Consider the following 22,890-nt stretch of genomic DNA (forward strand, 5'->3'; position numbering starts at 1 on the left):
TTTTGATATGAGGATCCTTGTCCAGATATTGGTTGTACTAGAAGGCCTCTGAGGTCCTTTCCAACTCTTATTATTCGATTCTACTATTTGCTACCTTTGTTACAATGACAAGCTATTTAAACTCTGTTTCCTTATCTGCTAAATTTATTGAACTCTTATGAGCCCATGCAAAGCATTAGAAGGGGATGTGGCTGGAACAGACTAATGCTTCCAGAACTTTCCTATTTGAGAGTTCTGATGAAGAACAGATGTGTTCTATTTCCCTTCTCCCCTTCTCACTATTTAGCATAGTAGATAATTAATATAAAAGTTTTTTCTATTTAAAAAATTGTTCATAATTCCTAATATAATGATTACTTTAATGCCAGTTCAGAAAAATATTGCCTATGCAAAAAAGTAAAAAATAAGTTAATTGCAACTGCTATCTGATAAGAGACCAAGGTTTCAGGTTAGGCTACCCTCTCCATTGTTTTCCCCTCATATACGTATAGAGAAATCTCTCAGTAGGAGTCAAGTCAAGGGGTGACTAAAAGGTCATGTCCAATGGAAGGAGAAAAGGAATGTCTGCACCAGGTCACTAACACCAACATTCTGAGGGTGGAGGGCCAAAGGAAGGACTACATACTCCTTTTCATGACCATCTTCACCCTCCAAACCCTGACAGTACAAAGGATATATAATACACAAACAAGTACAATAGAAGGTAGAACATGATCAGCATAGGAGAGCTCCAGGCAAAGTGCTCTATGAAAATTTGAGGAGGGATATTTGAGGAAAATGCTGAAAGCAGTAAAATGAGCAGAGTCAGTACAGAACACAGCTGCTGAATGAGAGAGCTTCCTTAATGGGGAAAGGCTAGATGACCACTTATTGGGTGCTTTGACAAGAGGGTTCTTGTTCAGGTATTGGTTGGACTAGAAGGCCTCCAAGTTCCTTTCCAGCTCAGATTATATGATTTTTTTGAGTGACTTTTATGAGATGTGGCAGAAGTAATCATTAAAGATCTATAATGCAGTTTATTAGATATGACCCTTCTTCAAGTTAGGAACTTTTGTCATAGCATTATGATTGCCTTGAGTAAATAATTATTTGTCATCTGAAGAAGACATACATTTAAGCATTTGATTCACCTCAACAGGTACTTAGTTTCAATCCCATACTGCCTCACTTTGCAATTTTTTTATTCTAAGAAACTAGCCACTTCATATACTATCAGAACTGGAAGGAACCTTAGAAGGCATCAAGTTAACTAGTTGATATTAGCTAGTTGAGCTAGCTAGTTGATAGACAGCTGGACTTGGAGTCATAAAATCCTTAGTTCTAATCCTGCCTTGTTCCTGTGTGATCCTGGACAAGACACTTAGCCTCATCTATCTTAATTCCTCATCTATAAAATTATAATATCTACTGAACAGGCTTGGTAGGAGGATCAAACAAGATAATATATTTAAAGTGTTCTGCAAACCTTAAAGAAATGTTGGCTATTATTATGATCCAAGCCCTTCATTTTACAGATGAAAAATCTAAGGCACAGAGATTAACAACTCCTCCATGGTCCCACAGCTAGTGAGCACCAGAGCTGAGACTTTGAACCAAGGATCCTGACTTCAAATCCAACCCTCTTTTCCTCCTTTGGTGACCTGGTTGCCATACTTTCTCTTTTTGCTGCTAATGACATCAGCACTTCCCTGAAGGGAGTTATATGGCTATACTAAGCACGTAGGCACAAATCAATTCTAAAGGCTCAGCAAGAGCACTAGGAGCTTCTGTGTCTTTCATACTTGTCCATACTATTGTAGTTTTCATTTCCCCCTTCCTCTTGACTCTTTCCATGAAAGTGCATTCTGGGTACTTACCATGTAGCTGACTGTCATTCATCATTTGAATGTGAGTGCAAGTTTGTGTAAGTAAAGTAGTGCAGAAAAACAAGCAAAAGATTTTGAACCATTCCTCTGTTTAGTCAGAGGAAAATGTATGGTTTCTGGAGGCTTTTTGTGTCTTTTCTGTGTTTATGAACTTTAAAAAGGAGGGTGTGGGGTAAATGACTATAGGAAAAGTTTAATCCTTAAACCTTATGTATTTTCCCAACTTGTATTTGTTTTTATACTCATCATTTAATCTACATGGGGGGTACACACTTGGCAATACCTTTACGAACTATCAGGTCAGCAAAATACAACAATTTTGATAGCAAAATTCTAATTTTACCCAGTGTTGCAGTGTTTCCCAACCTTAATGTCAAACACAAGTTCAAAAATAGCCTTCTGGAGTGTTTCCCTCAAACAGCACAACTTAGCCTATAAGCTTCAGAGGTCAAGGATGTGCAAAATTTAAAACAAGGCAGAAAACACTATGAAAACTATAAAATATTGGCACGCATGTTAAAGATTTATGATTAGGAATATATTATGAGATTCTATTTTCAGTCCAAACTTTCTCAAAAACAGGACATCCAGTGTGTGCAAGAACTATTCTAGATAGTTATTGAAAAATAAACATGATGAAAAAGACTTTCCAAAAATAAAATATTTTTTAAAGAGCTCATCTTTTATTTTTAGTATCAACATCAAGATATTTGCACTCACTCACCAGCCTCTACTAACAGCCTTGAGTGTCTCTTCCACTTCACATCCCATCCCCAATCTCCTAAATATTTGACTTTGAGGGACCTGGGATTTCACTGGTAAGGGTATTATACCTACCAGTAGAGGTGAGAATCCATTTGTATCTTCTCATCCTAGGTCATTCTCAACGTGGTCTTTCATAAATGCTCCAGGGAGAATCTGCCCAATATGCTGGAGGTCTTTCTCTGGAACTTTAAATATTTCGCAGATACCACGACACTCATGAAGTCCATCTCTAACCCTAGGTAGCACAGTGGATAGGATTCTGGGGCTGGAGTCAGGGAGGTCTGAGGTCAAATTTGACCTCAAAACATGGGACCCTGGGCAAGTTACTTAACTAATCTCTGTCTGCCTTAATTTCCTCATGGGTAAAATGGGGATAATAACACCTACCTCCTCCTCAGGTTGTTGTAATGATTAAATGAGATAATTGTAAAGAGCTTTGCAAACCTTAAAAGTGTTATGTAAATCCAGCTTTTATTATCACTATTATTATTATCAGTACACAACAAGCTCACTTTTCCTTTCTGACCAAATGTGGCACTGATGATATCTTTTACACACTATCTTGTGTGCAATGTGTCATTGATAAAATATTGCTAATTACCATAATTCTGATATTCCTATTTTGAGGTATGATTAAAATAACAAAAAAAACCCTCACTTAATAGATAGAACTTTGGCTGAGAGTAAGATAAAGTACAATAAATATATGTTAACTACAAATAATTTAGGCAGTTTTAAAATGTCTATATGAAAATACCATTTATATGTTTTAAATAAGGCACCACATGACAGAAACAATAATAATTTTGCTGGAATTCTTTACCTTGACAAACATCCTGAATATTTTGTTGTATATCACTTGAGTACTGATCCTAGCACCAATTCAATTAGGTACTTATGAAGTGCTATCTATGTTTAAGTATACATAAGGATAAAATTACCCAGTCCCTTCCCTTCCCTTGAGGAGCTTAGATTCTGGAAACTGTGGAGAGTTGAAGTATATACCACATGTACCTGAATAAGTATTGTATAATTTAGGTAGTGATGTGGGGAAAAGAAATGTTTAGATAATATTCTCTAAGAAAATTACAAGGAGAGGGAGGAATCTGGAAGGAAGGAAGGAGATATAGAAGGAACGACTTATTAAGTACTAACTATATGCCACATACTGTACTAGGCACTTTAAAATATTTTGATCCTCATAATAGCCCTAGGAGGTAGATACATTATTATTCCCATTTTACATTTGAGGAAACTGAGGCAGACAGAAGTTAACTGACTTGCCCATGGTCACACAGCTAGTGAGCATCTAAGACTGGATTTGAACTTGTCTTCCTGATTCCAGGCCCAATGCTACTAATAGGAAAGTTGTTGCAGAGAAGGTGACATTTGAACTGAATTCCCAGGGGAAAAAAAGGATTTTAAAAGGCAGTGGTGAGGTAGTAATACATTACTGTCATGGAAGACAGCTTTTATGAATACCTAAAAGCAACAACTGGTGTATTTGATTCAAAGAACTAGTAGTTCAGAGTATGTATAAGGAAATAATGTGAAATAAGACAGAACCGTAAGCAGGAACACATTTAAGGCCCTCTATAACATGTTTGTATTTTATCTTAGAGGGAACAAGAAGACACTGACAGCCTAGTTATATCTGTGCCATAGAAGATTATTTTTATAGCTGAATATAAGGGATTATCTAAAGAGAGGAGAGAGTAAAGGCAGGGAGACCAGTTAAGAGGTGAACACAACATTCAGGAGGTGAAGGACGTGTAAGTGAAAAGAATGGGATAGATGCAAGAGATGTGGTAGAGATAGAATCTACATAATCTACAAAACTGGGCAGTAGATTGGGGATTGAGTATGTGCTGGACTGGCCCAACTCAAGTTAGTCCCCTAGGAGTTTAGGTTCAATAGTAGAGCAAAATGATATGGTCATAGGTCTTTGAACAGTCAAGAGAGATTTATTTAGTCATAGAATGAGAAGGATATTGAACAAAGAGAGGCACAGAAGACAGCTTGAGTTGATTAAGCTTAGAAAAGCTCTCTTGCCTGAATATCCATCATAATCCACCATTCAAGTCTCAGATCACTCCTAGGGCTCTTCATGGCTGCTTTGTACACAGGTAATGAGGAAATTACCTCGAGTCTGAGGTCATTAGGGGCAGCTAGGTGGCACAGTGAGTAAAGTGCCAGCCCCAGAGTCAGGATGACCTGAGTTCGGTTCTAGCCTCAGACACTTAACACCCACACACACACACACAAAAACCAAACTAGTCGTGTAACCTTGGGCAAGTTACTTAACCCCAATTGCCCTCCAAAAGGCAAAAAAAAAAAAAAGAGTCTGAGTCTTTAGTCCCCTGCATCTACAAAGTCTCAAGAAATGTCTCAATAGCTTTTATAGAAAAATTAACCTAATCTGCATAGAGGGAGTGGTAAGAATATTGTCCCTATCTAGTTCAGGGTGAGGGAAAGGGAAGAACATCAAAGATGGCTATGAGGTTCTAAGTCTGGGTAATAGGAAGAATGTGGTACCATTCACAGAAATAGAGAATTTGGAAAGAGAAGCTTGTTCAGGTAAAATGATGATGAGCCCAATTTATTTGGACATCCTGAGTTTGAGATGAAAGCAGGCCAAATCAATGAAGATGCCTACCAGGCAACAGCTGACACTGTTGAAAAGAGAGATTGGGGAATCATCCTTACAGAAGTGTTAGCTGGAGAGTGGATGAATGATTGCCAATGATTGTTCCTAGTGAAGGAGACAAGAAAGGATCACACAAACAAAAAGGAACAAAACCATTAGAAAACAGTGCCACAAAAGGCAAGGGAGGAGAGAGTATCTAGGAGAAGCAGGTGGTCAGCAGGGTCAAATGAAGCAGAAGAGTTAAGACATATAAGAACTGGGAAAATGGGGGTGGCTAGGTGGTGCAGTGAATAGAGCACTGGCCCTGGAGTCAGGGGGACCTGAGTTCCAATGTGGCCTCAGACACTTAACACAAAAACTAGCCATGTGACCTTGGGCAAGTCACTTAACCCCAATTGCCCTCCAAAAAGCTATATATATAAAGAATTGGGAAAACGTCATCAAATTTAGCAATCAAAAGTGACATGACTGGCATGTCAATTTAGTGACCTGACTGAGCAGTTTCAGTAGAGTGGTAAAGGTGTAAAGTATAGAGGAAGGAATGGGTAGTTTGGTACATGAGGAAGCAAGTAAAACTGCTATTGTAGTTATAAGCAAGGGCTACTACTTTTTTCAAGGAATTTAGCAGTGAAACGGAGGAGAAATATAGGAAGGTTGGGCAGATGGTAGGGTTGAAGGAAAATTTGTTTTGTTTTAAAATAAGAGAAACAAGCATGTTTGTAGTAAGCAGGAAAAAAAAGTTAAAAATTTTGTTTTAACATGTAATTGGAGGAAAAATTAAAATATTATAAAAATAAATAAATAGAATAGAAGAGTGACCTGGAAGTTGGTTCAAAGGCTGCCCCTAGAGTATGTAGGGCCCTGAGCAACTATTTTTTCTGGACCCCTAGCTACATAAATAATTTGAATAAAACCATATTAGAAAAGTTATGGGCCAATATTAGGTATACTGATTAATCTATGAAGACTTAAAATAATAGATACAGAAGAGGTAATTATATATTTGATTACTGTTTATTTATCAGTGATTGAAGATGATTGGAAGTGTCTATGTGGGAAGGTGCAGCTTCAAGATGCTCCGCTGTGTTAAAGACCAATCCCAATAGAATAGGAGGTGATGTAATTGGTTTCAGGTCTGCCTCAGAGCATGTGTAGGGCTCCCAGTCTTATGGTCCAGAGTCCCTGTTTGGTATAGGTCAGGTTCCAAAAGGCTCAGCCAGGGTGCTGGAATCTGTAACAGTGGATAGGTGATATGTAGACAAGCTGCATGCCCTTCCTCCTTCTGCCTCACCCCACTTCCCAGCAAAGCAGGAACAGGCTGGATGCAGCTGTAGAGTCCATTCCCTCACTGCACCCCACAAGGAGCTTTCCTAGCACCCAGTCAAAGTAGTGGAAGCCAGTGCAATTGAGGCAGTTATTGAAGTCATTCTACAGGATCCAAGTCCAAAGCCCCAGGGAGGCCAGGATCTAGGGTCCTCCTTTATGAACCACCTGATGTGTTTACAGACTGCAGTCAAAGGCACTTGTCAATTCTTATCAAGAATCCCATTGATAGGCATGTAGATTATTCTCATAAATACTTTAGAGAGATGAGAAAGCAAGTTGATAGGCAGTTACTGACACTCTCTTAATTGCATTCTATATGGGAGTTTGCCATTTCCTTTTCTAGCTCATTTTACAGATGAAGAAATTAAGGCAAACAGGGTTAAGTGACTTGCCCAGGGTCACACAGCTAATAAGTGCCTGGGGCTGTATTTGAACTCAGGTTTTCCAGACTCCAGGCTCAGTGCTCTATCACTTCCCTACCTAGCTGCCCCAAGTCAGGAAGACTTGAGTTCAAATCCCACACTTAGCTGTGTGACCCTAGACAAACTCTATAAATTTTAATTTCCTCATCTGTAAAATAGAGCTAATTATAGCACCTACCTCACAGGATTTTTTGTGAGGATCAAATTAAATAATGAATATTGAGTGACTTTTTAAACATTAAAGTGCTATATTAATGTGAGCTATCTTATTGTTCTATTCTTTTAAGTCCTAAAACACTGAGTGGTCATTCATGTGACTAAATGTTGACAAGAATACACCAGGATCTCCTACTTACTACCTGTGTGGCCTTGAACAAATCAAACTAGCTGCTTTGTGCCTCAGTTTCCCCATGTGAAAAATCAGGGGGTTGTACTAAATGATCCCTAAGGCATCACAAGAATATCTTGTGATCTTCTCCTTTCTCTCCCATCTCACCCACCAAATAATCAACAAGCAAATATACTAAGCATCTAGGAAAGGGTTTGCTTTGTAGGAAAGGCAGTATGACCTTTTGGCACAGGACTCAATAAGAAAAAAAAGGGTAGAATCCCAGTTTTGACATCTAGTAGCTGTGTGATCATGGAGGTCATTTAGCCTTGCTGCACTACAGTATTCTAATCTGTAAATTATGAAAAATGTTTGCATAATAGGTCTGTTATGAGGAGAGTATGTTGTAAACTTTAAAGTGATATATATGTTACAGATGTTTCTAAGTGCAAAACAAAATATTAGCTCATCATTATCAAACAAAATTACTTAAAGTTGTGGAATTCAGTCAGTCTATGAATGAAAAAGCCACAGCTTTTATAGGAAAAAGCAGCTTTAGGCTGATGTTTAATCCATCCATTAATAGCGGACTTACAGATCATATCAAATTATAAAATTGGGAAATGTAACAAAGAGATTTAAAAAATGTCACACAAATCCAGTACCTTTTTATTAAAGTTACACATCTTATAGAAAGTATGATTTATGTTATATTTGTATAAATAATCATATAATGGAATCATAAATGTTTGGGCTAGGAGGGACCTTTAACAAATGTCTAATTCAGCCTTCTCATTTCTCATTTTACAGGGAAAGAAGATGGGACCAAATAAAGTGAAGTGAAAGAAGAGTGTTGCCAGATAAGACTCCATTTTGCATCTGCTGCCCTATCTGGTTTCAGCTCCACAGAACATCCAGAATAAGGTCATCACTTCTAAACTCACCACCACTCTTCTAACTCAAGCTTTGATTGACACCACTTTCCTCAGCTTCTCTCCTCTCTGAATGGAAGGCAGAGTACTCCTTCCAGAGCCTTCCTTTATAGAGGACAGAAATCAGACTCCATTTTGCATCTGCTGACCATCCTGGTTTGAGTTCTACAGAGCAAAATGCCCTTGTGCAGGGTTTCCCCCGGTGTCATATTCTCTCTGCCTCTCCCCAAGTTTCTGCTTCCTTTTGTGTATTGTCTCCCACTTTAGATTAAGCTTGCTTGGGAAAGGTGGGCCCTTATTAGATTATGTAGGACTGGAAATGCTTAGCTCATGGGTTTGGATATCTGTAGAAAATGGGGAACAAATGGAGGTTTTGAGCAGAAAGTAACAGTCTATAAATTAGGATGATTACTCATAGAGGTATGTAGAAGAGAGGAACATGGAGCAAAACTGGAGCCAAGGAAAGTAGCAAGAAGGTCACTTGAAGTATCTGAGAATTGAAAGGGATGTGAGTTGAGTAGAGACGCCGTTGTGAAGGAAGAATCAAGACTTGGCAAGTGATTCATGAAGGAATTCATGCTTTATGTATGACACTGAATGACCATTGATGTTCCTCTCAACTCTTATTCTCTTTAAGTTTTTAAACATTTTTATTTAAAGTTTTTAATTACAAATTCTATTCATCTCTCCCCTTGCCCTTCGCTTTAGACAGCAAGCAATAAGATATAGGTTGCACATGTGCATTTATGTAAAACATTTTGATATTAGTCATTTTGTATAAGACTTGAATAAAAGACAAAATGAAAGTGAATAATAGCATGCTTCAGTCTGAATTCAGTCAATATCAGTTCTTTCTCTGGAGGTGGACGATAGGTTTCTTCATTAGTCCTTTGGGATTGTCTTGGATCATCATATTGCTGACAATAGCTAAGTCATTCACAATTCTTCATTGAACAATATTGCTGTTACTGTGCACAATATTCTCCTGATTCTGCTCACTTCACATTGCATCAATTCATGTAAGTCTTCCTGGTTTTTCTGAAATCATCCTACTTATCATTTCTTACAATAATATACCACAGCTTGTTTAGCCATTCCAGTGGTTTAGATCTGATTTTATTTGTGTGAAAAGTGTTTTGTAATTGTGTTCATATAGTTCCTAGACTTGTCTTGGCAGGTAAACTCCCAAGCATTTTATATTGTATGCAGTTATTTTAAATGGAATTTCTCTTTCTTTCTCTTGAAGCTGGATTTCATTGGTAATATATAGAAATGCTGATGATTTATGGGGATTTATTTTGCATCCTGAAACTTTGCTGAAGTTGTTAATAATTTCAAGTAGTTTTTTTAGTTGATTCTCCAGGATTTTCTAAGTATAACACCATATCATCTGCAAAGAGTGATGGTTTTGTTACTCATTGCCTATTCTAATTCCTTTTTTTTCTTCTCTTGTGATAGCTAACATTTTGAGTATAATATTAACTAATAGAAGTGATAATGGGCATCCTTGCTTCATCCTTGATTGTACTGGGAAGGCTTCTAGCTTATCCCCATTGCAGATAATGCTTGCTGATGGTCTTAGACAAATATTACTTATCATTTTAAGGTAAGTTTCATTTATTCCTATGCACTTTAGTGTTTTTAATAGAGATGGGTATTGTATTTTGTCAAATGCTTTTTCTGCATCTATTGAGATAATCATATGACTTCTGTTGATTTTTTTATTGATGGTCAATTATGCCAATCATTTTACTATTATTGAACCAGTCCTGCATTCCTGGTATAAATCCCAGCTGGTCATAACGCATGATCCTTATGATATATTGCTATAATCTCTTTCTAAGATTTTAATTAAAATTTTTTGCATCAATATTATAAAGGAAATTGGTCTATAATTGTCTTTCTCTGTTTTGGACCTTCCTGGTTTGGGTATCAGCACCATATTTGTGTCATAAAAGAAATTTGGTAGTACTTCTTCACCTATTTTTTTTCCAAATAGATTATGTGGTATTGGGATTAATTATTATTTCAATGTTTGGTAGAATTCTCTTGTGAATTCATCTGGTCCTTGAGATTTTTTCTTAGGAAGTTCATTGATGGCTTATTCAATTTCTTTTTCCAAGCTTGAGTTAATTAAGTATTTTATTTCTTCTTTTGTTAATCTGGGTAATTGGATATTCATCCATTTCATTTAGATTATCAAATTTATTGGCATATAATTGGGCAAAATAGCTTCAAACAATTGTCTTAATTTCCTCTTCATGGGTGGTGAATTCACCCTTTTCATTTTTGACACTAGTAATTTTTCTTCTTTCCTTTTAAAAATCAAATTAACCAATGATTTATCTAATTTTTAATAAAACCCGCTTCTAGTTTTATTTATTAGTTTGATGGTTTTCTTACTTTCCATTTTATTAATTTCCCCTTTGATTTTTAGGATTTCCAATTTGGTGTTTAATTGGGATTTTCAATTTGTGCTTCTCTTAGTTTTATGCCCAATTCACTGATCTACTTTTTTTTTCTATTTTATTGATGCAATCAATTAGAGATATAAATTTTCTCCTAAGTACTGCTTTGGCTGCATCCCATAAATTTTGGTATGTAGTCTCATTGTTGTCATTTTCTTTAATAAAACAACTGATTGTTTCTATGATTTGTTCTTTGATGTACTTGCTTTTTAGGATTAAATCATTTCATTTCCAATTGGCTTTTAATCTTTCCTTTCACAGTCCACTATTGAAGGTAATTTTTATTGTATTATGATCTGGAAAGAATGCATTTAATATTTATGCCTTTCTGTATTTGATTGTAAAGTTATTATTGGTCAATTTTTGTGTAAATACCATATATTGCTAAGAAAGTGGTATATTTTATTTCTATTCCCATTCAATTTCCTCCAGAGATCTATCATATCTAACTTTTTTCAGAATTTTATTCACCTCCTTAACTTCTTCCTTGTTTATCTTTTAGTTAGATTTATCTATTTCTGAGAGGGGAAAGTTGAGGTCCCTCACTAGTACAATTTTATTGTCTATTTCCTCCTGTAATTCATTCAACTTCTCTTTCAAAAATTTAGATGCTATACCATTTGGTGCATATATGTTTAGTATTGATATGACTTCATTGTCTATGGTACCTTTCAATAAGTTTCCTTCTTTATCTCTTTTGGTTAGATCTATTTTTGCTTTTGCTTTTTCTGAGATCACGATTACTACCCCTCCTTTCTTTCTGCTGAAGCATAACAGATTCTGTTCTAGTCCCTTACCTTTACCCTGTGTGTATCTCTCTGCTTCAAATGTGTTTCATGTAAATGATATACTGCAGGATTCTGGTTTCTAATCCATTCTGCTATCCATTTCTGTTTAGGGGTTAGCTCATCCCATTCACATTCATAGTTATGATAACTGTGTATTTCCCTCAATGCTATTTTTCACTTATTTATACCCCCTGTCCTTCTTGCCCCCCACATTTCCCTTCCTCACAAATTTACTTCTGATCACCTTCCCCAATACACTCTCCTTTTTATCAGTCTCCCCCTCTTCTATTATTATAATAACAACTCCTTCATGCCTTTTATCTCCACCTCCCCCTTCTGCTGCAATTTTATTTCTCACTTTTATTTTGTATTTTGGAGTATCATTCCATCAAAGTCACCTTGTATACACACCCTCTGTCTACATATGCTCTTTCTAATTGCTCTTGAAGTAATAAAATTGTTAAGAGTTATAAATATTATCTTGCCACATAGAGATATATAACAGTTTAATCTTATTAAATTTCTTGTGTTTTCTCTTTCATATTTCTTTTTTTTACCTTTTTATGCTTCCCTTGAGTTTTGTATTTGGATGTCAAATTTTTTATTTAGCTCAGATCTTTTAATTAGAAATGCTTGAAACTCTTCTATTTCATTAAATGTCGATTTTTTTTCCCTGAAAGATTTTGCCAGATGATTTTTGGTTGTAGTCCTAATTCCTTGGCCTTCTGACATATCATATTCCAAGCCCTGTAGTTCTTTACTGTGTAATCCTGACTATAGCTCTATGATATCTTAATTCTTTTTGGCTGCTTATAATACTTTCTTCTTAATCTGCAAGCTCTGGAATTTAGCTATGGTGTTCCTGGGAGTTTTCATTTTGGGATCTCTTTCAGGTGGTGATTAGTGGATTCTTTCAATTTCTATTTTATCCTCTAGTTTCAATATATCAGGGAAGTTTCCTTTGATAATTTCTTGAAAGATGCTGGCCACACTTTTTTTTTTTTTACCATGGCTTTCAGGTAGTTCAATAATTCTTAAATTATATCTCCTGAATCTATTTTCTAGGCCAGTTGTTTTTCCAATGAAAAATTTTACATTTTCTCCTATTTTTTTTAACTTTTTTGATTTTGTTTTGTTATATCTCATAAAGTTATTAGTTTTCAATCATTCAATTTTAATTTTTAAGGAATTATTTTCTTCACTGAGCTTTTGTACTTTCTTTTCCATTTTGCCAAATCTATTTTTTAGGGAGTTACTTTTCTCAGTAAATTTTTGTATATCTTTTCCCATGCTATTGACTCTTTTTTTTTTAAGGTTTTCTTGCATTATTCTCATTTCTTTTCCTAATTTTTCTTCTACTTTTCTAATTTGATTTTTAAAATAATTTTAAGGAGCAGGTAAGTGGCATAGTAAATAGAGTACCGGCCCTGGAGTCAGGAGGACTTGAGTTCAAATCTAGCCTCAGACACTCGACACACTTACTAGCAGTGTGACCTTAGGCAAGTCACTTAACCCCAATTGCCCTGCCTTCCACCCTCAAAAAAAATTAATAATTTTAAGTTCTTCCAGGAATTCTTTTTCAGCCCAAGACCAAATTACATTTTTTTTGAGGTTTCACATGTAGCCATTTTGACACTATTATTCTCTTCTAAGTTTATGCCTTGATATTTCCTATTACCATAGTAACCTTCTATAATCAAGCTCTTTTTTGCATATTTTTTGCTTATTGTTTTCTGCCTTTTTTTGTGATTATGTGTTCTTATATGACAGTTGAGCTCTGGTCCTGCACTGTCCCAGGCTTTTTGTTCTGGGGCTCTGGGTCTTACTGCTGGCTTTCACTGGGCTTCAGGGCTTAGCTACTTGCTTTCTCTGGAGGGTAAGCTTCCCATCTTGCTTGTACTGGGTCATGTGCCTGTTGACCTCTACTGGGTGTGGGGTTTGGCTGCTGGTCTGCTCCAGGGGTAGGGCCTTACTGTTGAGTTGCTATGGTAACAGAGTCTTTCTGGTGACTGACCCTGGAGGAGTAATTTTGCTGTTGCTCTGCCTCAGGGGTGGGGCCCTGCTGCTGGGTTGATGCAGAAACAGGGTGTCTCCTGGTAGGCCCCAGAGACAGGATTTGGTCAGCCCTGGGGCAGGGTTTCACTACTGGGCAGCAATGGGGACAAGGTCTCTCTCTGGTGGCCTATGCTGAGAGTGGAGTGGCAACTCACTTGCCCAGGGGGCTACTGGTTTGCAGGAAGGCAGGGCCTCCCTGGTGGATTGCTCCAGGCTTGGAGCCTTGCTGCTGCTGTGAGGTTGGCTAGCTGCAGCTGCTCTGGGACCTTACTCCCCTCCTGCGCTGTTGAAACAGACCTTTTCTCCTGTGTTAGTAAGCTGCTTCCCTGTTCCTAGATCAATTCTGAAGTGGAAGGGTTTCAGAGGGCTCCTTTCTCACTCTACCATCTTGGCATTGGAAGTCTCAACTCTTATTGTATGATGACGATTATTTACTTAAGGATTCATAGCTAATGATTTGCAGAGTAAAGATCAGAACTCATCTTATGACTTGCAGTCTAGTGTTCTTTCCACTTCAACATACTTTGTAAAGGGTGCTGTCAAGGCTGTTAGCTCTGAGGGGTCTACCATGGACATGAATCCAGGCTAAGGACCCCCTTGAGCCTGTTTCCACCTGCTTGGGCCCAGTGTCTCAGCATGTTGACTCACCACCCTTTGTTCATCCTCCCTCTGTGCAAGGGAGGCTCTGAACATTCTGACTGTTTCTGAAACCCTGGCCACTTGAGCGATATAGATAAAGTAGTGATGCATGAGTCAAGTAAGCAGGGAAGTGCCCCAAGGGAATGGCCTGCTAAAGGTTGCAAGCTAGGCGTCTCATGTAATAAACTATGTGAAGTTTCCCATGAGAAATGTATGATGTAAGTGCTTTAGCTATGGTATATAAACTTGGACCCTCAGATGCTTATTTGAAATTTGATTGGTGTCCATGCAATAAATGTATGAATGCTTCAAATTTCTGCCTGGCCTATGTTTATTCATGCTCCCACGTTTTGGTTAGCACTGTGAGAGCAGGCAGCAATACTTTCTTAAAAGTTTCTTCACCTTTCACCGAGTCTGTAAGTTGTTTATAATAATCAGTTTGTCACACTCACAAATACACACACACACATGCAAGTGTACACACATCAGAATAATTTATTTATTGCCCTCCTATACTATGTCCTATTCTAAGCACTCTCTAGTTCCTTGAGATGGATCTATCCATTTATCCCAACTGGTTTACATTCCAAAGTATCACTTTCAGTCTTGTTAAGTGTTTTATGTACATTTTATCTCTTTAGAGTCTTAATACATCACTAAGAGGGAGACATTGTAGCTATTGTTAAAATCATTTGTTATAGGAATGGGAATTTAAGATCTTCCCTGCCCCTAGGCCCTTTGATAGGGTTAAGTGACTCAGAGAACATTCCTTGATTTGAAAATATACTCTGCCCCCTAATAGGCTAAATGTGGTCACATGGAGCCTGTAGCAGGGAGGCTTGGTTTTCAGGAATGCCCACACCTTTTTGCTTTCTGATTGGGCAGTGGGTCAAGATGGTTGTGACATTTTCTGAGCCAAGAGAAGGCTATATAAACTCTGATGTGAGGCTTTGTTTTGGGTCTCACTTTGAGAAGTGTTGTGTGATTTCATCAGATGAGACTCTGGGCAGCCATGGAGCCCCCTGGCTTTGAAAACCCAGATGTTGATGCTTCCCATTCTGGTAACTGACTAGGTATGGAAGTAATGGTCAGAGAGTTGGAGGCCTGTCTGCTGATATGTTTCTCTGTATTTGTTGTCTGCTTGTAACCTCTGTATTCTCTGAAGTTCGGGGTACTGACGTTTTCCCCCTGAACTAGGTAAATGACATATGTTAGATTAAAGCAAGATTGTTAACCCATTTTGAGTTGCTTTCCTTTAGAAAAGCAGATCTAGGGGAGGCCAGGTGGCGCAGTGAGTGAGAGTGCCCGTCCTAGCGTTGGGAGACCTGGGATCGGTTCCAGCCTCAGATACTTGGCACCCATGTAACTGTGTAACCTTGAGCAAGTTACTTAACCCCAATTGCTTTAAAAAAAAAAAAAAAGAAAGAAAAGCAGATCTAAATACCTGTGTTGGTAGCCACCCTGGATTTGTCAGGGTGCTTGCTGCTATACCATTTTAGAGATAAGGAAAGTTTAAGTGCCTTGCCCATAGTTACACGGCTAGTAAGTGTAGAGGCGGGAATCAAATCTAGCTCTTTCTGACTTCAAGTATGGGGCATAAACCTTATGTTAGAACCCCACTCTGATGTGGGTTCTAGAAGATTATGTAAATGGAGTTCATTGGAAGAAGCCTCTTCCAAGTAGGAAAAGTCTCAAATGTGGTCAGACTGTGAGTACTTTTCTAAGATTAGCCTAGTTAAATATAGAGGGTTTCATCACTAGTAACTGGCTGGCCCCTAAATGATGAACTGTTTATCCAGTGTAACCTGCAAATAAAAAGAAAAATACTAAATACTCCCATCAGTGTTATGTGACTCCTTTCTGCTTCTGGTGGCAGAATGGTGGAAGAGGAAGCAGATAATGAGACTTCAATAAACATGAATTTACCTGTAGTTAATCTAAATATAAAGTGTGTTTCCAATGATATACTGGGAAATGAATCATATCAATATTGGTATTCTTGTGATAAGGAAAGAACTGAAATCAGCACACCTCAGTTAGAATAGAAAAGAGAGAAAGAGATTAAGTAGGGCCATTGGTCTTACATGGATGCCAGAGCAGAAGCCTAGGGATCATACCACCAGTTATAACCTCTTCAATGACTGAGGGAAGTTCTAAGAAAAGGTCTGCTCTTTCCCCCAGCTTCCCTCCTGATATTATCTGTCTGTTAACTGACACTATAATATAATCTGCTTCTTTTTCCAAAAATTTCTTGTAAATTGAATTTTGCTTCAATCACAAAGTGATTAGGGGTTAACTAGAAGTATATATAAATAGAAATTTAAACCTAGAGCCAAACCGACATTTAAATTAAGAATTTTCCTAACTGGAGACTTGGAATAGTAGTTATTGTACTCCTAACTTTTTGCTTATTATAAATTCTCTAAAGCAGTAGAGGTGGGATCCATGTGGTCCTGAGGGATAACTATATTAAGCCATTAAACCCTAGGCCTAAAATAAGCTAATTAGTATAACAAGGTATGACATTGTTACAAATGAAGTAATAGTTAACTTTTATATAGAATTGTAAAGTTTGCAGTGTTACATGTGTTATTGCATTTGATTCTCACAACAACCCTATGAAGTAGATACTGAAACTGGAAGATATGACAGGAAAACACAGAATCATAGAATCTCCAAGTTAGGAGGAACCTCAGAGGCTATCTAATCTAATCAATACCCAACAGAGAATCCCTTCTCTAATATCTACAAGTGTCATTCAGCATCTACTTCAAGACCTCTCCATCACCTTCTGAGTATCCTGTTCTACTTTTTAATAACTCTATTAGCAAGGTTTTTCCCCCTTATATTCAGTCAGAATCTGAGACTTATCTAAGTTATGGATAAAAAATGTTAAACAGGGGTGGCCAGGTAGCACAGTGAGTAAGAGCACCGGCCCCAGAGTTGGGATGACCTGGGATCAAATCCGGGCTCAGACACTTAGCACCCACCCAGAAACACCTGGCCGTATAACCTTGAGCAAGTTACTTAACCCCAATTGCTTAAAAAAAAATGTTAAATAGCATGGGAAAAGTCACAGATCCCTGGGACACTCCACTAAACACCTCCTTCAGAGTTAACTTTGACACATTGATGATTGATCTTTGGCTATTTAACCACTTCCAAATGCACTTAATTCTACTACTGTCTGACCTTCTTTTCTCTATATTAATCACAAGAATAGCATGAGAGACTCTGTTAAATGCTTTGCTAATATCTAGGTAAAATATTATCAATAGTATTGAACTTTAAGTTCTACTTAAATGAACACTCACGGGATCTTCTTAAAAAGGAAAATAAAGAAGTCCTTGAATTGGTTGCATTATGTGTGCAAAGACATTAAATTACATACTTTATAGTGTCCATAAGGATAAGAAACAAAAAGATCATTATAAAGATAGTTGCAGCTTATATGTCAACATCTGCTGTAGTCAACCAAGTAAAAATATATACATTGGCAATCAGTTACTTCAATATTCTCCGGTTGAAAAAAGGGGAAATAGTGAAAAATATGTCAGAAAATTGGTTTGATTTTAAGAAATGTAAAAGACTAAAGTTTTTAATATTACTAAAAATTTTAAACCTATTGGTCAATAAATAATCAACAAGCTTCTATCAAGCACTGATTATGCATTAGGCACTATGCTAGCTACTGGTGCTCCAGATGCAAGAAATGAAATAATTCTTGCTCAGAAGGAGTTTAATATTCTAACAGAGATACAAGGACCAAAATAAGTATATGCAGAAAACATATGAAGAGACTAAATATAAAGAAGTCAGTTTGAGAAGCAAGGCACTAGCCATTAAGCAGATCAGGAAAGTACTCAAGTTGCTCTTTTTAAAAAAATTATTTTTAGTTATCAATGTTTACTTTCACAAGATTTTGAGTTCCAAATTTTCTCCCCACTTCTCCCCTCCCCCACTCCAAGATGACATGCATTCTGATTACCCCTTTTCCCCATCTGTCTTCCCTCTATACACTCCCTCCCCCATATCTCCTTCCCTTCTATTTTCCTGTAGGGCAAGATAGATTTCTATACGCCATTGCCTGTGTATCTTATCTCCTAATTGCATGTAAAAATAATTTTTAACATTTGTTTGTAAAACTTTTTTTTTCATTGACAAGGCAAGCAATTCAATATAGGTTTTACATGTGCAGTCATGCAAAACACTTCCATAATAGTCATGTTGTGAAAGACTAGCTATATTTCCCTCCATCCTATCCTGCCCTCCCCACTTTATTCTGTTCTCTCCTTTAACTCTATCCCTCCTCAAAACTGTTTGCTTCTGATTATGCCCTCCCCCAATCTTCCCTCCTTTCTACCATCCCCCCCATCCCTTTCCTCCCTACTTTCCTGTAGGGTAACATAGATTTCCATACACAATTGAGTGTATATGCTATTCCCTTCTTAAGCCAATTCCAATGAGAGTAAGGTTCATTTATTCCCTCTCACCTCCCTGCTCTTCCCCTCCATTGTAAAAGCTTTCTCTTGCCTCTTTTATGTGAGATAATTTACCCCATTCTACCTTTCCCTTTTTTCCTTCTTCCAGTACATTCCTCTTTCATCCCTTAGTTTTTTTTAGATATCAACCCTTCATATTCAACTCACCCTGTGCCCTCTGTCCATACACACACACACACATTCCCTCCAACTACCCCAATACTGAGAAAGGTCTTATGAGTTACAAATATCTCCTTTCCAGGTAGGAATATAAATAGTTCAACTTTAATAAGTCCCTTAAGATTTCTCTTTCCTGTTTACCTTTTCATACTTCTCTTGCTTTTTGTATTTGAAAGTTAAATTTTCTATTCAGCTCTGGTCTTTTCATCAAGAATGCTAGAAAGTCCTCTATTTCATTGAATATCAATTTTCCCCCTGAAGTATTATACTCAGTTTTGCTGGGTAGGCAATTCTTGATTTTAATCCTAGCTCTTTTGACCTCTGGAACAATATATTCTGAGTCCTCCAATCCTTTAATGTAGAGGCTGCTAAATGTCATGTTATCCTGATTGTGTTTCCACAATACTCTAATTGTTGCTTTCTGGCTGCTTGCAATATTTTCTCCTTGACCTGGGAGCTCTGGAATTTGGCTACAATATTCCTGGGAGTTTTCTTTTTGGGATTCTCTTTCAGGAGGTGATCAGTAGGTTCTTTCAATTTCTATGTTGCCTTCTGGTTCTAGAATATCAGGGCAGTTTTCCTTGATAATTTCTTGAAATATGATGTCTAGGCTCTTTTTTTTTTTTTAATCATGGTTTTCAGGTAGTCCAGTAATTTTTAAATCATCTCTCCTAGATCTATTTTCCAGGTCAGTTGTTTTTCCAATAAGATATTTCACATCATCTTCTATTTTTAAAAAATTCTTTTGGTTTTGTTTTATAATTCTTTGATTTCTCATAGAGTCATAAGCTTCCGTTTCCTCCATTCTAATTTTTAAGGAATTATTTTCTTCAGTGAGCTTTTGGTCCTCCCTTTCCATTTAGCCAATTTTGCTTTTTAAGGTATTCTCCTCATTGGCTTCTTGGACTTCTTTTGCCATTTGGGTTAGTCTATTTTTTAAGGTGTTATTTTTGTCAGTATTTTTAGGAGTTTCCTTTAGCAAGCTGTTGACTTGTTTTTCATTATTTTCTTGCATCACTCTCATTTCTCTTCCCATTTTTTCTTCTACTTATCTTACTTGATTTTCAAAATCCTTCTGGAGCTCTTCCAAGGCCTGCAACCAATTCATATTTTTCTTGTAGGCTTTTGATGTAGGAGCTTTGACTTTGTTGTCTTCTTCTGGTTGTATATTTTGATTGTCTTTGTCACAAAAGCAAAATTCTATATTGAGGGGTTTTTTTTGCACTGTTTGCTCATTTTCCCAGCCAATTACTATGACTTTTGAGCATTTAGTTAGGGTAGGACTCTGCTTCCAGTGTGGAGAGTGTACTGTCCCAAGCTTCAGAGGTTTTGTGCAGCTGTTTTCAGAGATACTTTTAGGGACCTATAAGTTTTCAGCTCTTCCAAAATGGTATGACCTAAAGAGGTGTTTGCTCCTCTCTTGGCCTATGCTCTAGTCCGTAAGTGACCACAGGTACTTTTTTTTTGCCTTGGAACTATGAGGAGGATTTCCTCTCCACCACCACCACAAGCTCAGCCACACTAGCACTCCTTCTTGTCCCAGAACCACTACCCAGGATTGTGACCCAGATCCAAGCACAGGCACAGCAAAAGAATTCTGCTTCACTGCTAGCAAAGAGTGGCACTCTGCAGTCTTTCTCTGATCAGTAGCTGGATTCCCTACCATCTGTGGGCCAAGAGCTCCAGAAACAGCCATTTCTGCTTCCACTGTTGCTGCCTTGGGGATGGGACCAGCCTGAGCTCCTCTCTCACCCAGGTCCGACAGACTTTTCCTACTGACCTTCTAAGTTGTCTTTGGTGTTTGTGAGTTGAGAAGTCTGGAAACCACCACAGCTGCCAGTGATTCAGTGCCCTGAGGCCTGCTTCAGATTTGCTGGGGCCCAGTGTGTGCTGGACTCCACTCTTCTCTCAGACTGGTGCAACAGACCTTTCCTGTCACTCTTCCAGGTGGTCTTTGAGCTGGAAATTCGTTTCCCTCTGTCATTTTGTGGGTTCTGGGGCTCTAGAATTTGTTGTTTTTTATGGGTATGTAGAGGGGTTTGGGGGAGAGCTCAAGCAAGTCCCTGCTTCTACTCCACCATCTTGGCTCTGCCTCCCTCAAGCTGCATCTTGAAGAAAGGGATTTGATGGATTGGAGATAAGTGTATTCCAGGGATAGGAGATAGTGTAAAGGCACAGAGACAAGAGATGGAGGGTAACATGTAAAGAACAGAGAGAAAGCCAGTTTGGCTGGATGATGGAGTATAGGAGGGGGAGAAAAATAAAATAAGTTTCAAAAAAATAGGTGGGGATCAAGTTGTAAAGTCTTTAAAATATAAATATTTTTATTTATTTATATATTTTCATGCTTTTTATCCTAGAGGCAATAGGGAGTCACTGGAATTGATTGAGTAGAGTGTAACTGTCAAAACTTCACTAAAGGGAAATCAATTTAGCAATAATGTGTAAGATGAATGGAAGTGGGGAGAGACTTGAGACAGGGATACCAGTTAAGGAGCTGTTGTAATAATCTGGGTGAGAGGTTGTGGCTGTGAGCAAAAATAGGGGTTAGATGCAAGAGATGTCATGGTGATAGAAATGATATTTAACATATGATTGCATGTGTGAAATGAATGAGAATAATGAATCAAAGATGAAGTCAAGTTAGAAGTCTCAGAGACTGGAAAAATAGTGGTGTCTTTGACAGAAGTAGGAAAATTTGAAAGAAGGGTAAGTTTGGGGAGAGAGGGAGTTCAATTTTGGACATACTGAATTTAAGATATCTCTAGGACATCAAGTTTGAAATGTCCAATAGGCAGTTGATGATGCATGAGTAAAGCTCTGGGAAGAGATAGGGGCTATTTAGGGGATATATGGATCTGTAAATCATCCACATCGAGCTCATAAACACATGAGAGCTGGTGAGACATCAAGAAATCATATTCACATCATAGACATTTTATTCAAATAGAAAACAAAAGCGGAGGGCAGAAAGGGTCTACAGAAAGCTTAGTGTCAGAACCAGCTAAGCTATATCATCCCAAGAGCATTTGAAAATGAAACTAGATACAGGGGTGGGGAACCTGCAGCTTCGAGGCCACATGGCCCTCTAGGTCCTCAAGTGCAGTCTTCTGACTGAATCTAAACTTCACAGAACAAACCCCCTTAATAAAATGATTTGTTTTATAAAACTTAGACTCAACAAAAGGTCATACCAAGGACCTAGAAGGTCACATATGGACTCGAGGCCACAAGTTCCCCTCCCCTGATACTAGAAGAAAGCACACAGAATAAAACAGGATAGATTTCCAGTGTTTCTGTAGGAAAAAGCATACTTCTTGAAAACAGTTAAGCAAAATTGTCAAAAAGAGTGATTGTGACTGACAGTAAGTGACTTAATACACATTATGCACTCTACAATCCAGACAAATATTTTACTTTCTTCAATTTTCAAGGTATAACCAAAGATAATGATAATTTGAAAACAATCACTAACTGATTATGAAAAAGTGATTAATATGATGTCAATACTACTAAGCCATATACCTCCTTCCTCATTTCTGAAAAGTATTTATGAAAATGATCTATACATATGTGTAGATTCTATTAAGGATATTCAACATACACACGAGAACAGGAAGGTTTCTGCACTAGTGTCCAGACCCAGAAAGTCCATACAATTAATGTCACTGCTACCACTCGACAAATCTCTCCAACTGCCCCACTGAAGAACACAAAAATCCAGTTATGGAGAGAACCTATACTGTCTATCTCCAGCAAAGGGAGTGGGCAGTACACCATTCAAAGCAGTGATGGACATAGCAACACTGAGAGTCTGGAAAATGAATATTCATCAGTACCTATGTCAAAAGTATTCTAATCACATTCTTCCAACTTTGAGAAGTCTGAGAACACATCTTCTGAAACTGTACAGTGGGTGAAAACGCCCTTCGTATTTCCTTCATGACCAAGCTTGCTGTTATTTGAGTAGAGAATTAATTACTCATCATTTAGC

At 37.6% G+C, this 22,890-nt stretch overlaps 1 protein-coding gene across 3 annotated transcripts in view; it reads right to left on the minus strand.

Annotated features, from left to right (window-relative positions):
* Positions 1–6,391: 6,391 nt before the first annotated feature.
* Positions 6,392–22,890, minus strand: part of UCHL5 (ubiquitin C-terminal hydrolase L5) — a 60,501-nt gene continuing 44,002 nt past the window's right edge. For all 3 annotated transcript variants that reach the window (XM_069074454.1, XM_069074453.1, XM_069074458.1), the window contains one exon: positions 6,392–6,508. In XM_069074454.1, coding sequence (XP_068930555.1) covers positions 6,407–6,508 — 102 coding nt within the window. In that variant the 3' untranslated portion in view covers positions 6,392–6,406. The remainder of the gene's footprint in view (positions 6,509–22,890) is intronic.

Source organism: Petaurus breviceps, unplaced genomic scaffold (genome assembly GCF_028583685.1).
Source record: "Petaurus breviceps papuanus isolate PSGF00001 unplaced genomic scaffold, PetGlider_PUasm1.0 90895, whole genome shotgun sequence".
In the NCBI taxonomy this organism is placed as follows: Eukaryota; Metazoa; Chordata; class Mammalia; order Diprotodontia; family Petauridae; genus Petaurus; species Petaurus breviceps.